The 17,673-nt window shown below is 35.6% G+C and overlaps 4 protein-coding genes across 4 annotated transcripts in view; 3 read left to right on the top strand and 1 right to left on the bottom strand.

Moving 5' to 3' along the window:
• slc22a6l (solute carrier family 22 member 6, like) overlaps positions 1-17,673 on the top strand; it is a 65,432-nt gene that overhangs the window by 9,920 nt on the left and 37,839 nt on the right. The window lies entirely within an intron of this gene.
• Positions 1,283-3,163, top strand: cox8a (cytochrome c oxidase subunit 8A). The gene is made up of 2 exons (XM_082141006.1): positions 1,283-1,440; positions 2,768-3,163. Exons 1-2 carry the CDS (start codon positions 1,321-1,323, stop codon positions 2,876-2,878), a joined length of 231 nt encoding a protein of 76 aa, XP_081997132.1. The 5' UTR covers positions 1,283-1,320; the 3' UTR covers positions 2,879-3,163.
• On the top strand, positions 3,740-9,975 carry otub1a (OTU deubiquitinase, ubiquitin aldehyde binding 1a). The gene is made up of 7 exons (XM_082141053.1): positions 3,740-3,836; positions 4,292-4,353; positions 6,224-6,322; positions 6,510-6,628; positions 7,846-7,930; positions 8,898-9,092; positions 9,418-9,975. The coding sequence occupies exons 1-7, from the start codon at positions 3,791-3,793 to the stop codon at positions 9,613-9,615; spliced, it is 804 nt and encodes a 267-aa protein (XP_081997179.1). The 5' UTR covers positions 3,740-3,790; the 3' UTR covers positions 9,616-9,975.
• Positions 9,983-13,082, bottom strand: epdl2 (ependymin-like 2). The gene is made up of 6 exons (XM_082141055.1): positions 12,959-13,082; positions 12,774-12,808; positions 12,499-12,633; positions 12,198-12,384; positions 11,801-11,891; positions 9,983-10,209 (listed from the first exon to the last, which is right to left on the bottom strand). Exons 1-6 carry the CDS (start codon positions 13,035-13,037, stop codon positions 10,083-10,085), a joined length of 654 nt encoding a protein of 217 aa, XP_081997181.1. The 5' UTR covers positions 13,038-13,082; the 3' UTR covers positions 9,983-10,082.

Below are 17,673 nucleotides of genomic sequence, written 5' to 3'. Positions count from 1 at the left end.
GCTATCAAAGTTATGTCCTCACTTTGCGTCAACTCTTGTTAAAAGATTCTGAATAAATCATGCAATGCCATGGGCAGCTTTAACTCTGAGGACCCCTTTCCTATTTTCTGCTCATTGTGGATGCCACAGTTGAACGCATAGCCCTGAAAGTTTTATATATGTTTTATATTTTAAACAAACAATTTTGAAGTCTATGTGGTCACAGCTTTAACATGTCAACTCCGTCTTCCCAGTGTGTTCATTTCTGTCAATACCTGTGGGATAAAACTTTTCTTATGTTTCCTAAGGCAGCCACAACTAAAAAAAAACAAAACAAAAAAAAACAAAAAAACAGTCATGTTACTAAAAACCCTTTTAAATGTCTAACAGTGCAGATCTATTCCGCCTAGACCAAATATATTAACACTGTCATAATCATTACCATGCCAAACACTACAATAGTTGTCATGACAGAACCGGATATTTAATTACAGGCTCCCATTGCAACTTACAACAAACAGTGCCAACTATGTATATAAGACCATGTGGTCACAAATACTTCTTTTTTTTTTCTTTCTAGTAATGATGGTAATAAAAACAACTTTTTTAAGGGAAGACTCAAGGAAATAGGTCCCAAAATAAACCTACCTGTAAAAACAATTCATGTAAAAAGAAAGAAAAATCTAATATTAAGAGTTTTTCATTTGTTTAAGCTGTTGTCAAACTTTAAGGACAAAAATAAGAAATATATATATTAAATGAAAATTACAGACTAATATTTAAAAATATATAATGGGGTCCACCACTGTGAAAGTCTACCATGGTCAATATGTGTCCGGTAGGCTACCCTTTTCCCCATATAGCCTTAATAAGGGCACCCAAAAATGTGTCCCAGGGCCTTTGAATTTTGGTGACACACTGCATTAGTTCATAAGAGTTCAACAGTAGCCTATATAAATATATTCTTATAGTATGCAGAAAAGGATCTGGCAACTGGCACATGTTCTGCTGAGCTCACGAGGTTGGCCAGCTGGTTATGTAAAAAGTAAAAGAAGATTGTTTAGTAGACATTTAACTGTCACCACGAAGAAGCCATGTCACCGTTACATAACTACACCAATGTAATGAATAATCTTAACAATGTATAACTAGTGACGGTGCAAGACTGTTTATTTTTAACAGTCTACAAACTAAAAATGGGTTATTATGCAAAAAAAAAAACCCAAAAACTACAACTCCCACACACACGCATACGGATGTTTCCCATGAGCGCTTGCTGCAGATTCTGGTGTCATTTCCCTCTTCCTGTTCATTACATACTTGATATATCAGAGCAGCAAGATGTCTGGATTTCTGAGGGGAATCGCTCGTATCCGCACCGCTCCGGTTCTGCGGGGATCAACCATCACCCAGCGAGCCAACATCGCCTCGCGTCCGGCCAAGGATGCACTGGGGCCCGCTGTGAGTATCTGTAGAGAGCTGGATGATTCCTCTGCAGCTCGCGAAGGGAAGGCCATGATCTCGTTGGCGTTCACCTTTAGACCCAATGTGGTCATCGGAAACATACAAATTCAGTTTAGTTTGATCTCTAATTCACACGATAATTGTGAATAGATATCGTTTGTACTTTCGCATTATTCTTGGACTAATGTGGTTGAAACGGCACCCAAAACGTCATCGGCCCATAGCGGTTATTCAGAAGGTCGTGGAGTTGTAAGAGGATCGATGTCTCACTGAATCTCAACATTTTTAGTTATAACTTTTAGTTACTCTTTAAAGAAAAAAACAATTCGCGTTTAAGGGCCATGTGTATATTTCGAGCGATATACATAATGATACACTAGTTTACGTTAGCTAGGCTAATGCTTTAGCTACAGTGTAACGTTACATGTCTTCCTCTAACGCTACTTTAAATTGTCTACTGTATGTTTAAAGAGAAAGAAAAAAAACCCCGAAAACAATATATTGCACGAAGTGCTGTCATTTTTCTGTAATAATCGCACCTAACATTAAAATTGTTATTACATTTTTTTTCACTGATATTAATACTGCTACTGATGTAAATGGGTCTTTTTCAATTTCTCTCTTGCATTTGAAACGTTTAAAAAGAACTTAAATGATAGCCAAAAAATGCCAGGACATAAACGGATGCTGCGTTAATTGTAAATTTTTACCAAAAAAATATTTACGAATTAATTTTGACAGCCCTAATAGTATATGGGCTGATACCTTAGATTTCAAAGGCAATTTTTTTAATTCCGTTTGAAGTCACAATAGCCGTTTTGAATCTCAAGATGGCATTGATTAGGTTGCATTGGAATGAAAGTACAAAGTCTGTGCAGTGCTACAAGTGATACGTTTCATCAGTATGTTTCTACAGGTCTATTAAAGTCTGCATGAAACATAAGTTGTTTTTTTGTTTTTTGAAAGTGTGACGCATATCCGAGTGAAACTGCTTCTCGAAAAAGAAAAATGGAGGGCAGGACTTGATTTTGTCCATTGGGATTTGATTGCATTGTTGTGGTTTGTTATTGCTGTGTGTCACTTGAGTGCAGGTTGTCACGCCATCATCAGAGAAGATATGTTGATTAACAATAACGAGGGCACATAAAAAATAATGTGCACGAATAAATCATTTATAATAAATACTGCAGTTTTCCTTTAAAATACACCATGATTTCATGGTGACTTTAAGTGGTTATAATGTTGCGTTCACGCTAAGTCCTAAATACAAGATATAATACATGGTTACCTAACAGTTGTTTGGGTCTTGTGTCTGTTTTTACAGGAGACAACAGTTGGTCTGGCCTTATTTAGTCTTGCCATCCTGGGACCAGCTGGGTGGGTTCTGGCCAACCTGGAAAACTATAAAAAGAGGGACTCCGCTGCATCTGAGTGATCAATCTGTCATTGACTGAAAGCAGTTTCTCTGGTTTTATTGCTTTTAACACATTGGGACCACCATCACACAGACCTCCGACTTACCTGAACAGCAGAACAATTCCTCTCCTTGAGCCACCCAGCTACCTCTCCATGCGACTGGTTACTTTCCTCCAAACACTCCGGTCTTCATTACACCGAGCGTCTGCTCCCTGTTACCAACTGTGTAATAACATTTAATGATGGGTGTTTCTTATTACCTGGAGCTGTTACATTTGAAATAAATCATTATTTAAATCTTAAATTCTTTCTCTGTGTTTTTTTATTGTCTTTTTTTGACTATGCTTCTGGAATAAGGCATTATCTATATATATATATATATATATATATATATATATATATATATATATATATATATATATATGCGCATTTCAATAACCTGTTGCATGATGGGTTTGTATTTTAATGTCTTTTTTAAAAATATTTCATAATGGCTAGCTAAGTCAGTGACTCTGTTGGAGTTCTGCAACAAATTTACTGAATCATTTATTGGGTCTGATCAAATGTAGATCTCAAAATATGGTGACAAACATCAAATTTCTGTAAACCATTTAAGAAAAAAATTATGTTATAATGGATTTTAGTAATATAATTTTTTTCTTTTAAGATAACACTTAAACTATAGAAAATAATAAAGAAAAAACGTTTTTAATGATTAGTTATGTCGATATGTATACTTACCACCAGCTTTTATGGGAGAAACTCGGTTCAAAATATTTAAAAAGTCAACAGTTTACACGTGTAAAACAATATTGTAGTGCATTCAGGTTATGATTCAGGAACAAAGTGCTGAAGAATCTCATCCGGAAGTAGACTCATCTCCAGCGGCTCCCATCAATCAGGTGACCGGAAATGACTCTTCTGCAGGAACATGGCGGAGGAGCAACAACAGGAGATCCCTCAAAAAGAGGCTGATGGTGAGAAGTACTTTACAGCTATTAGCCAGAACCAAATTCTGTTTACATCGTTTTGCACATGTCGCTGGTGTTTTGAGCTGTATGAAGCACAGGAGCCAAGGGATGAGCAGCTAGCGCTCTGCTAACCGGCTAATAGCAATAGCTGAGAGTTCATTGTTTATGTCTGAAAGCACTTGTTTTAGTGTCCAAATAACTGTATCATTCTGTATACGATTACTAGCTTTAGCTTAATATAAACGTTTAACAAAAATGCTCCCCGTGTGTCACACACGCCTTTATAGATGCACTGCACTGTGGAAACAAATGTAGAAATACCTTTACACTCGTCTCGTAGTAACAGCCAATACTAACGTTTGTTCCTGACCATGTAACGTTAGGGGAAACAAGTATTATTCACTCAAGTAATTGGCAGATTTGTCAATATTTTGCATTTAATTGTGTTTGTTCTTTGACAGGGCTGAATTGTCTTGCTTATGACGAAGCCATTATTGCACAGCAAGATAAGATTCAGCAAGAGGTAATGTTAATTGTTGAGCGATTTACTCATTCATTTGTATTGTAATGTCATGTGATGCTTTGTACACGCTCCTCTAGGTCTTTCTGCAAACAAAACACTCTCAACAGGTCATGATTTAGCTGATTCTGTACAGTTGAAAGACATGTATTAATATTAGGATTATTGTCATTAAGTAATTAATGGAAATAGAATGTATAAAAAAGTAAAAAAAAATTATGTCAACTAGTTGCCAAGTAAGCATTTCTCATTTTAATTTAGTTTCACTTTGCTGTACTAAAATAAAAAAATAAAGACAATAAAATGACAATAAACGAAATAAGACAAAAAAAACATAAAGACAATAAACAAATAAAATGACAAAAACACAACAGAAATGCTAAAGTTTTAACTAAATTTTAAATGAAAATAGAAAAATGCTAACTAATTTAAGATCTTATTAAAAAAAAATAGTATTTCAATGATACTAAAGTAACATCACTGATTAAAATTGAGCAAAATGTGTGACGTACTTGAAACGGTTTAATAAGGATCAAGGTTTCCTACTATTATGGAAATCTGGAAAATATTAGGGTTTCGGACATTGCACTAAATAAAATGTCTACAAATTATTCTAATTGTCATTATTATTACGTATTTGTTTATTTGAAGAAAAATCATTATCCAGTAATCATGAATGACAGGAAGACTCATGGAAAATCATTGGTCAAAAGGTGTGGGAACCATTGTAACCCCTATACATGTATTTATAGCCGCGTTTCCACCGAAATTACCCGGAACAATTTGTACCAGGAACTTTTTTCCCAGGAACTTTTTTTGCCCCAGACCGGTTGCTTTCAGCGTTTACACCGCGGTCTAAAGTACCGGGAAGGTAAACTGCGCGCAACTGCTCCTCCCAGTCTGCGACGGACAGTAATCAGTTGCGCCACATTTATAAGTATGGAGGAGATTCAAACTGTGCTGCAGTTATGTATTGGTTTACTAACGAGGTAATTAACAAAACAATAGACGAGCACTGATACTAATGCGTGTTCAGAAAGCTCGTATGCGTATAAAATTAGACAACGTATGTTATCAGTTATTGTGAGATGCCTGGGACGAACGCGCAACAAAATTTCCTCTCTCGCAAATACGCTTAAAAAAAGCCTGAACCCCGTCTATCAATCATAAATAGTGAATAGTCTTGTAAATAGTTGTTTGTTACTAACCTAACCTTGCAATAGATGACAATGTGTAAACATAATGACTTAATAATAAAAGCTGTGGCAGAAAAGAGACGAGCACTGATAAAGCGTGTTCAGTAAGCTCGTAATGCTAACGTTAGATATTTTGTATGTTATCAGCTATTGCAGACATTGACCGTGAGATGGCTGGGACGAACGCGCAGAAAGTTTCCTCTTCCACAAATACCCTTAATAAAGCCTGAAACTCGTCGCCAGTCCACCAGTTTTTTTTATTAAATTCCATATTTGCAGACAGACAACTCTTACTGCATGAAGCCACGACACGAACCGCAATCGTTTTTTTAAAAAGAGAGGTTAAAAATAAATAAAATGCTGCGCGGAGTCATCCAACCAAAATGCGGCGTGAACACAACCAATCAGCTTGTGCAGCGCACAAGTCCCACCCCTGAAAGTTCCTGAACTTTGAAAAAGTACTACCTCATGAGCAGGGACTATCGGAGGGGGAAATATTTACCCGGAACTTCATTTAGACCCTGGTTCCTGAGGTGTAAACACATCGAGTACCAGCCCAAAGTTCCTAGTTCCTGGGGAAAGTTCCTGCGGTGGAAACACGGCTTATGTATGCACATGATGCTCATTAAGAAAAATCGCAAGATTCAATCTTTAACCCATCTTGAATGTCATTGTAGATAGCAACCAGTATTTCTCTGGTGTCAGAAAGACAGGAACTGTCTGTCCTTAAGCGAGAGTATTCAGATGATGACACCATCTACCAGCAGAAGATAAGAGTAAGTGAACCTTTTCAATAGAGAATGAATGTTTATGGAATACTATGCATACATTCTTTTTTATAATGCAGTTAACTTTGTCTTTTATCTCCGTTATCCAGCCACATACATAAATATGTATTTATACACAAATATTTCCAAGCACCCCCATTTCTGACTTTTCTTTTCAAAACTGTTTCATCAACAGGACTTACAGGAGAAGTACTCATCTATACGCAAAACACGGCCAGATGGGAACTGTTTCTACAGAGCCTTTGGTTTCTCACATCTGGAGTCTTTACTTGAAGACAGCAAAGAATTACATAGGTAACCACCTGCCAGCCTACATTCAAGTGAACATCATTTATTCGTTTAGCTGAAAACATGATTCCCACTCCACAAAAATACATATAAAAACATGAAATACAGTACCAGTCAAAAGTTTGGAAACGTTACTATTTTTAATGTTTTTGAAAGAAGTCTCTTATGCTCATCAAGCCTGCAGTTAAAAAAAACAAAAAAAACCCCAACAACTAATATTATGAAATATTATTACAATTTAAAATAATGGTTCTCTTTTTTAATATACTTTAAAATGTAATTTATTTTTGTGATGCAAAGCTGAATTTTCATCAGCAAGTACTCCAGTCTTTGGTGTCTTATGATCCTTCAGAAATCATTCTAATATGCTGATTTATGATCAATGTTGGAAACAGTTGTGCTGCTTAATAATTTTTTTATAACCTGAGATACTTTTTTCAGGATTATTTGATGAATAAAAAGTTAAAAAGAACTGTATTTATTTAGAATAGAAATCTTTTGTAACAATATACACTACCGGTCAAAAGTTTGGGAACAATAACTTTTTTTTTTTTTTAAAGAAATTAGTACTTTAATTCAACAAGGATGCGTTAAATTGATAAAAGGTGATGGTAACGATTTATATTGTTAGAAATGTTTTTATTTTGAATAAATGCTGTTTTAATGAATAAATGCTGTAAACGTTTTACTCATCAATGAATCCTGAAAAAAGTATTCCAAAAAAATATATGAAACAGCGTAAACTGTTTCCATCATTGATAATAACTGAGTATCAAATCATCATATTAGAATGATTTCTGAAGGATCATAAGACACCAAAGACTGGAGTACTTGCTGATGAAAATTCAGCTTTGCATCACAAAAATAAATTACATTTTAAAATATATTTAAAAAGAGAACCATTATTTTAAATTGTAATACTATTTCATAATATTACTGTTTTTTTTTGGTTTTTTTTGGTTTTTTTTAACTGCAGGCTTGATGAGCATAAGAGACTTCTTTCAAAAACATAAAAAATAGTAATGTTTCCAAACTTTTGACTGGTACTGTATGTTCTAAATGGCACTGATCGTCACATCATGCAGCGTTTCAACTTTCAATGTGGACTGACACACTACTTGTTGTGTCAAGCCTGTTAAGATCATTTTCATGAAAGTATGAGGAGAAGATAATGTTATATAGATAATCTTCTAAGACTGTGTTTGGTTCCGTTCACTTGGCAGGTTCAAGGCTATTGCTGCCAAGAGTAAACTGGATCTGGTGAGCCAAGGTTTCACAGAATTCACCATTGAAGATTTTCACAACACAGTAAGTCTTTGGAAGAATGTCCAGAAAATATATATTTTATTATTATTATTATTTATTATTATTTTAAATTAGCTTTTATTTTTTATACTTTTTATATATCAAATTTTAGTCATTTTGATATGCAGTTTATTTTTATTTTATTTAAAAAAAGAATATTTCTATTTAGCTTTAATTCATTCTTGTCATTTTAGCACTTAATCTTATTATATTTTAGTTAGTTGCCAGGGCTACATCTCTAAAGGGACGGTCACACTACGCTTTTCGTTCTATTGACTTCCATTCATATGCATGAGACCGGAAAGTCATGCTCGTGAAGAAGTTCTTCGCATTTAGCTTTGTTCTAAAGTTCGGATTTGGTGAACTCTGACCTGCGGATTCATATCACGTGAAGACGTGTGACCAATAGAATCGATACTTCACGGCATGACCACTTATCTGAATTAAAAGAATGTTGCAGGAAAGTGTAGTAGATTGTAAAATTATATCTTTTTTTTTTTTTTTTTAAATCACTGCAGAGTGTGACATCATATCACGACCATCGCAGTGTCCGAAGAAATATCACAAGCTCAAAGTCTAGTGTGACCACAGCTTAATGTTTTTGGGTTACACTTTATTTTAAGGTGACGTTATTACATTGCACTTACTCAAATAAGTAATATTAATTAACTACATGTACTTGCTTGTAATTATGCATAATTTACTGTTATTACTGTAGAATGTACATGTAGTAACGTGTTACTACGTCACCTTAAAATAAAGTATTAATTAACATATTTTAATTAACTAAAATTATTTGTAATAGTTTAAGTTTACAATTACAACACTGGAAACTTGAAATCAGTCCTGCTGACATAACAATTATGCATGATCACATGTCTCCCGTTTGCCCTTTTCTTTCTATGGGGTTAGTTATAATCTTAAATGAATTTCTTGCACAATTAATTTCCTTCTGTCTTGTTCACTTCAGTTCATGGACCTGATTGAGACATGTGATAAGCAACCGTCTGTAGGTGAGCTGCTCGGCTCATTTAATGAGCAGAGCGTATCGGATTATCTGGTCGTGTATCTTCGGCTGGTGACCTCTGGGTACCTGCAAAGAGAGGAAGACTTCTTCCAGCACTTCATAGAGGGCGGCCGCACCGTTCGAGAGTTTTGCCAACAGGTAACGCTGAACACGTCCTTTGTCACTTGAAGAAGTGATTTATTTTTATCCAGTTCTTGTAGATCAGGGGTGTCCAATCCTGCTCCTGGAGGGACACTGTCCTGCAGAGTTTTGCTCCAATCCTAATTAAACGTGCCTGAGCCAGCTAATCAAGGTCCTCAGGGTTACCAGAAACTTCCAGCCAAGTGTGTTGGGAAAGGTTGGAGCTAAACTCTGCAGGACATTGGCCCTCCAGGAGCATTATTGGACACCCCTGTTGTAGATTAACCTGCTCTTCAATGACTTTGCAACATTTTTAACCAGCGTGTCCTTCTGTTTTGGCCAGGAGGTGGAGCCCATGTCCAAAGAGAGTGATCACATTCACATTATAGCTCTGGCTCAGGCTTTAAACGTGTGCATCAAGGTGGAGTACATGGATCGAGGAGAGGGAGGAACAGTCAATCACCACATCTTCCCTGAAGGTGGAGAGCCCAAGATTTTCCTCCTCTACCGACCAGGCCACTACGACATCCTGTACAAGTAGCAGATCTGCTGCTATCGGCTGCTAATGGCCTCGTCTATCTCTGTGCTCTGGGTTTGACTCGACTCTAAACCTGTGAAATGTGAACCCGGCACTCGGCATTGCAATTTCCTGTCAAAACACCCCCTAAGACTCTTGGAGAATTTTGGAGAATCTGTTATACAAAGCACTGGACATTGTACAGTTTAACCTTCATCATCAATTTTTTTTTCAGTTGTGTATGGTATATGGTTATTTCATTTAGTTGTTCTTTTTGTTTGTTTCTTGTAGTTAAGACTGCCTGTCTTTTATGATAGGAATGGAAATTGCTTTATCATGTTTGACTGTATTTGACTTTCATCAGAATAAAAAAAACTTGCAGTAGTCATAGTTTGCATAGTCACATTGTTTAATGTGCGTAGGTTTAAAATTGTGCGTCCATTCTGCAATTTCAGCTAGACATGCACTGAAACACATACACATTGTTCCTCTCAGAGAAGACCGATGAAGGAGTTTGTCACGACGCCTTCTTTGGCCGGCAGCACTTCCACAGAATCACAGAATGAAGGTGGGATGAAGACATTTGGGTCCTCTATTCCCTCCACTAGGTCAAAGAAGCTACGGAAAGAAGAAATCATGTTGGCCTCTGGATCCATTTGAGGTTGATGACTTTTTATTTGCTTAAATATATTACTTCAGTGATCCCTATTAAGGTGTTAAATGTAAAATACTTAGAAACAAATGGGTGATGGTATAAAATAATTGGTAAAATGAAGAAACAATCCCAAAAATGTATATATTTAACTTTCAGAAAATGTAATTGTATAGTACCGGTCAAAAGTTTGGAAACATTACTATTTTTATGTTTTTTTTTAAATAAGTCTCTTATGTTCACCAAGGCTGTATTTATTTGATCAAAAATACAGAAAAAAAAAAAAAACAGTGATATTGTTAAATATTATTACAATTTAAAATAATGGTTTTCTATTTTAATATACGTTCAAATATAATTTATTTCTGTGATGCTAAGTACATTTTTCATCAGCCGTTACTCCAGTATTCAGTGTCACATGATCCTTCAGAAATCATTCTAATATGCTGATTTATTATCAATGTTGGAAACAGTTTTAAAAAGTAATATTTTTTTATAATCTGTGATACTTTTATCAGGATTTGATGAATAAAATCTTTTATTTTTATTTTTTAATAACAGGATTTAACCAAGCATTAACCTTTGAACTGTAGTGTATATTGTTAGAAAAGATTTTATTTTGAAAAAATGCTGTTCTTTTTAACTTTTTATTCTTAGACTAATCCTGAAAAAAAGTATAACATGTTCCAAAAAAATATTAAGCAGCACAACTGTTTCCAACATTGATAATAACTCAGTATTAAATGAGCATATTAGAATGATTTTTGAAGGATCATGTTACACTGAAGACTGGAGTAATGATGCTGAAAATTCACCTTTGCATAGCTGAAATTATATTTTAAAATATATTAAAGAAGAATTGTTTTTATAATATTTCACAATATTATTGCATTTTTCCTGTATTTTTGATAAATACAGGCTTGATGAGCATAAGATACTTCTTTCAAAAACCTAAAAAATAGTAATGTTTCCAAACTTTTGACTATCTATCTATCTATCCATCTATCCATCTATCTATCTATCTATCTATCTATCTATCTATCTATCTATCTATCTATCTATCTATCTATCTATCTATCTATCTATCTATCTATCTATCTATCTATCTATCTATCTATCTATCTATCTATCTATCTATCTATCCACACACATATATATATAAACATCTGAAATGTTCACTCAGAGTCTAAGGTTATGTATACATCTGTGACCCATTCAGCATCCTCCTTTTCTCATTTTGATTATTAACAGGATTAGTTGTTTTCATGAAGCACACATTTAGTTTTCTGTGCATGTTATTTGTTATTCTTGCAAGAAGACAGCCTTGATCAGAGGAAGAGGAGAGGCGATGTAAACACATGTAATTGGTTAAGAGTTGCTTGCATAATCTGCTGTTGTTCTTCACCGGTGTACTACAAATGTGGTTAAGTAAAGGACAAGATTGCAGACTTGATTACATAAGTATTATCCATGGGTCTTTGGTCTTTAATGAAAAACAGAGTTAGACATGGTTATAGTTTCTGAATGGGACGGATCAGCCTACTTTTGAACACTAACCTTGTCATGACAGATAATTCCCCTTTCTGTGTGAAATCAATGGTGTAGAGAGGCACGCAGCCAAACGCAGTGAAGGTCAGCAGATAGTTTTCTGCAGAGAACAGTACAGAGAACATAAGCCAACTAGCAAGGGAACTAGAGCAAGAGATTTTATATCGGTTAACTCAAGCCAAAACAAGTTACTTAAAAGTATCTTTTTTGTTGTTCAAAACATCTATACACTTTCAGTACTTCTTCACTTTGTCACTATGGTAAGCCTATTATAAGTTTTTATATTTTAGACTGGTCGGGATTGTTGTGACTGTTTAGAAAAGTAAAAACTTGTGATGTTTTAATACATTTATGTTGTTTATTGCAGTCTGTGCGAATCATCAGGCAGCATAACGGCACACGTTACCTTTTGTTTCCTGCGCTGTTCCATTCCAGTTATTGACGAGCAGTCCTTGTCCTAGTATAGAGCTGCTACCCAAGACCATTTGAGTCAGGAAATGGGCATCATGGGGAACCCCAATATGTCTGAATGGTACCTTTAACGCAGTCTTAATACAAGTTTGGTTGCGGTAGTGGATCTCATAGTTGACCCCCTGTTGAGAAGAGTGCAAACTCTGGGTCATATTAGCAGTCAGCAACACAATCCCCAATGATGAATTTTGCTAAATTCATGTCTTGCTTTTTCTCCTTAAACCGTGGTACTTTACCTCTCTAAAGAGCAGAAGCCTGTCTACAAAGAAGGTCTCGCTGCCATCTTTCCCAGATGCTAGAACTCGGACATTTTGTCCATAGGCATCATAGGAGAATTTCTCAAAAACACGTAAGTGGTGCCCTGGGATGAACTGTGTTGGAGAAGAAAATAATATTGCTTAGAGCATTTTCACATAACTCACAATTAGCATTTGCATAGTTTTCTGCAGATATAAGCCAACTAGTAAGAGAAGTTAGAGATCAAATTTATATGTCAAGACAGTCCACTTACTGCAGTCAGCGCCCCCTCTAGCAAGGGTGGAGACTCTGGAAGTCAAGGGAGAATAACAAGTTTCATTTAAACGGATTCATTTAAAAGGATCCAAAACAAGCATATATACATTTTTAGTTCTTTCAACTGCACTATAAAGTTTATTAAAATGTGCAGGCAAAGGACAAAAGGTCAGGAGGTCTTACTGCAGGGTTCAGGCTTCTGTGCGCAGATGCTGAGAATCAGGCTCAGGCAAACTGGGATCAGAAACAGGATCTTCATCATTACCGTGGAGTGCAGGAGTGCTGGTAAGCAGGAGCTAAAGCGACTAACAGCAGTGTTTCCAAGCTCACCTCTTCTTATAGAATTGAATCCGGATCATCGCTCCATGTTTTTATACTCACCCACACTGGTCCTTTTGGGAATTGGGTCAGTGAACAAGTTCACTAAAGGTCTTAGAGGCGATACAAGCTACTTACTTTTATGTATTAGTTGGAATAATCATTTAGTAAGTGCAAAACAGAAGGAAGATAGGATGTTTTTGAAGTTCCTATAATAGGAAATATTGTCAGGTGTCCCTGTAGATAATGGGTGTGTGTAAAACCTGGCCTGGAATAAAAAAAAGAAAAGAAAAATCCCCTTAGTCACATTATGAAAACTCAGCATATTATTTGCTCGCCACAGGTCAATGTTCAAGTGCAGGTGCAAGTCATATAACAATCCATGGAGAAAAACAAGATGATTTGATGATATTAAAACAGTAAAATAAGTTGTTGCACTTGGCAGAAAACTGTCAATTTGACAGAATCTGATGATTATAGCTTTCTGAAAAGTCATCTGTGTTCTATATCTGCTGAAAAGCCATTTAAAAAAAGCCTACATGGCTTTCTGAAATACTTAAATCTGATTGGCCAGTTGCAGAATTCAGCAGTCTGATATTTCCTCACATCCGCCTCTGTCAATGGCAGTGCTGTATCAGTTCAGTGGGGTGATTCCTTTATGGTTTGTGATGCCTATTGACCGTATAAAAAAAAAGCAACACTTATTGCGCCCTTATGTAACTTGATCACCCATGCAATTCCCCTGCCAATGTGAATACCATTCTGACTTTTCATCTGGGGTAAGTAAGGGAGAATCAAGCCTCTGCATGTTAAACACATTTGTGACTGAACAAGGTCACATCAAAGGAAACATTTATGGTTTAAGTGCTTCATTTAAAGAGTTCTCGTGTTCTCATGCACACACCTTTCCCTTTGACATATAGATGTATACAGTCTGGATTATGTTTTGATTACTTCTTTACTGCAGTCAAAGTACGACAAACATGGCTCATCTGTCAGGAGACCCAATGCGAGTCATATGACCTGTGATGCGGCTTCTTTGATTACAAAAGACGTAGACAGTTACTTATTGTTTGGTTCAAGAATAAACATATCGTAAGTTGAACATAATTCCTTCAATCTTTCACATTAAATGGCCAGTAATTACAGTTGATCTGACTTCTTGGCACACATATTATTTCATATACACCATTTTATTATCATGGACCTTTGAAATTGCAATAAACCCCACACTCTTCATGCTGTTGACCTCTTAGTTCACTATTGTGCTCTCTTTGAGAGGGCAGAGCGTCCACTAAGGAGTTATCAGTTAAATCTGGACCTTTCATCTGGTTGTTATCCCCTCAGTTACCCCTCTATCTTTCATAAAATCTGTGACAGTGATGGTTTAAAAAGCAGAAATGTGCAATTTGTATTTATTAAAAACATTTTATTAAAGGAATAGTTCACCCCAATTTTATTTTATTTTTTTTAAAACATTTTTGGCATTGCAGTTCCAAATGATTCATTTGCGATTATCTTGAGTATGATGTGAAAGGCAGAAGACGGAGAAAATTCAATATTCGATTTTTTACACTGTAAAAAGTGATCAGTTTACTTAACTCAAAAATGGGAGGAAATCCGTTGCCTTAAAACGATTAAGTTATGTGAACTTGACAATTCCACATCATTTTTTTTTTCAATTACGCATAAAGTTTATTTACTTGATCATTTTAAGTCAACGTGCTTTTCCTCACTTTTTTAAGTTAAGTCAACTGATCAAGGTAGAGCATATAAAAAATGGTCACCGTTAAAACATCTACTGTATATAATGACATTTTTACTATTTCTGTGTTGCTATTTGTAATAAACTATTTGATCAGATTCAGAAGAATACATGCTTACTTTTACATGGCCCTCAGTGGAGATTAATGCTTTTTGCATCATAAAACGTATTTACGACATCAACCAGCAGGGGCTAACAGGGCGATGCTGGATAGTTGTATATCACTTTCTGTAATTCTCACATAGAAATAATACAAATGGAGTGGATTTGGAGAGGAACTATCAGTTTTTCTCACCTATGAAGTTTTCTGCAGTTCCAGTTGCCCTAGTGGTGCACAAATCACACGCTTCACTTGGGATAACCCAGAATATTTAGTATGCAGGATGATGTAGATGACAGTTTTGCTGCATTTGGCCGGGTTGTTTGCTCAAGTGTCGAAATAGCCTGTTCAATGAGTGATTGATGTGTCCATTGCTTCATCACGGAGACACATGTGAACATGCTGCACATCACTTTTTCATAAGCACCCTCTGCCACACTCTATCACTGTATTCATCATGCGCTGCCATGAATCAATGGAAAACGATGCGAGAAATGTTGACTTGTTGAAGCAGATCGTGTGAAGCGTTTTAAGATTTTGAGGATCAGTAGCAGAGATCACGCTTCACAACTTGTGCTATACACAGACGAATCTTACTTTCATATGCAGCATCTGTGTTCTGTTTGGAGTGCAGACACAGGCAATTTAACATGTAGAGATAGCAAACCTTCACTCACGTCGTCATTTACTAATGGCCATTAGGGTTTTTGCGTGGAAACATGCATCATCCTGTCATGTTTTCTTTGCCTTGCAATCAGAGAGTGTGATTATGACAGTTCATGTGTGGGAAAGCGTACGGTGTGTAATTAAGAAGAACTTCTTGAACTTGGTGGGAAAGAAGTGTTTTTTAAAAACTCTAGAAGATTCCAGCTGTCTCAGCAGAAGATTGATCTCAGAGACACACCTGCTTCTCAGGATCTGATGGTCTTAAAAGATGAGTCAAAGACTAATAATAGTGCCCATGATAAAGAAAGGGAAACACTTTTGAAAATCTAGTTTAAACATATTTACGAGTCCTTAGAAATGTACTCTTTGTATTCATGTTGTTTTAATAGGTTTCGAAAAAAGAAAAAGAAAAGTTATACCATTTTCAATAAAAGTTAAAAGTATAAAGTTAAATATTTCACATGTACACATTTTAATAAATATTTTCAACAAAAAAAAAAGTGAATATCATGATTAATTCTTCAATATCACTGCATTTTTGGGGAGTCGCATTACATGACATTTTACAACCTATTGTCATATAAATACTGTAACAAATGTATTGCTCATTGTTAGTTCATGTTACTTAATACATGAACTAATGTTAACTAATGAACCTTATTGTAAAGTGTTACCATTGTATTAAATATATTTCCCCTTAAGAAATAATAATAAAACATGATGCCAAACTATTTAATAAAGTTTTCTTTTCAAGAGTTTAATACCAGCCAACCTCTAGAAATTATAGCATGCTTATCAAATAACAGGTTTTTGCAATATATTCTTTTTTAATGCAATATATTTTTTTAATAAATAGATCCAGACAAAAACAAGTGTCATGTGATTGACCCAGATCCTGCTCTTTAGCCAATAGGAGTGGACAGGAGGAAAGGATTTGTGTGGTCTTTGCGAGAGAGGCCTGACTCTTTGCACGCACTGAGCTGTGTCTTGTTATTCTGAGCTCAGGTTAGAAAGAAGTTGGCAGGTTCGGTTCACAGATTTTGTTGACCTCAGTCTGTTTTGGAAGCATCATGCATCATGCCTGTGCCTGTAGCAACATTAACATGCTTTCAGTTTAGAGTATTTATTTTCTTGTGGACTATGTCCTCATTTTATGTAATTGGATGTTTTCTTCATTTCTTTTCCGATGTCAAGTCTAGTCATGTTAACTCCGCATTTCCAGTTGTGGATCGATAGCATCAAGTTTTCAGGTTTTGAAAGCCTTGTCTGGCTCATGGATATATTTACACATCCACATAGTAGTGGTGCAGATTGCGTGCAGATTGCATGCAAATATAGTTGGATCTTGAATTCATAGAGAAAAAGTTCAAACCAGCCTAAGCAGGTTTGGTGGGTTTAGCTGGCCTGGTTATGCTGGTCTATTTTATGGTTGTAAAGGGTTTCTGGACACCATCAGGCGGGGAGACCACCCTTGTGAAAAATAAGTACACTTTTAAGTACCACTTACCACATAAGTCAACACATTAAAATAAGTGTAATTCTTAAAATTATGGCAAACACTTAAAACAAGTATTCAAAATGCACTTTAACTTAAAACTTTTAATTTGATATTAAAAAGTGCAATTTCTAAGTGTGTTAAGAAAAAGTAAGGAAAGCGTACTCAACTTAAACTTAAGAGGCCTTTTATATTATTATATAACTATTTGCAAGTACAGTTTTTTTTCAAATTACTTTTAAGATTTTAGGTACATTAGACATGCACATTCAATACAATTAAGTGCACTTCTTTTTCATAATGGCATTTAGGCCTGCATAAACCTGGTAAGACCGGAAAACCAACTTAAAGCGATAGTTCACTTTGAAATAAATGTTTGGTATGTTTTAGCTTACCTCAAGGGCATCCAAGATGTAGGTGTCTTTTTTTCCGCAGTAGTTTCAATTTTGATATTTTTAGGTCAAACCATTCTTGTCTGTCAGTCATAGAATGCAGTTCTATGGGCACCACCTGAAAGAGCATGCACAGAGTCCAAATTAAAACAATTCCCCGTC

This window comes from Leuciscus leuciscus (assembly GCF_965113295.1).
Source record: "Leuciscus leuciscus genome assembly, chromosome: 16".
In the NCBI taxonomy this organism is placed as follows: domain Eukaryota; kingdom Metazoa; phylum Chordata; class Actinopteri; order Cypriniformes; family Leuciscidae; genus Leuciscus; species Leuciscus leuciscus.
This window is presented reverse-complemented; position numbering and strand designations above follow the sequence as displayed.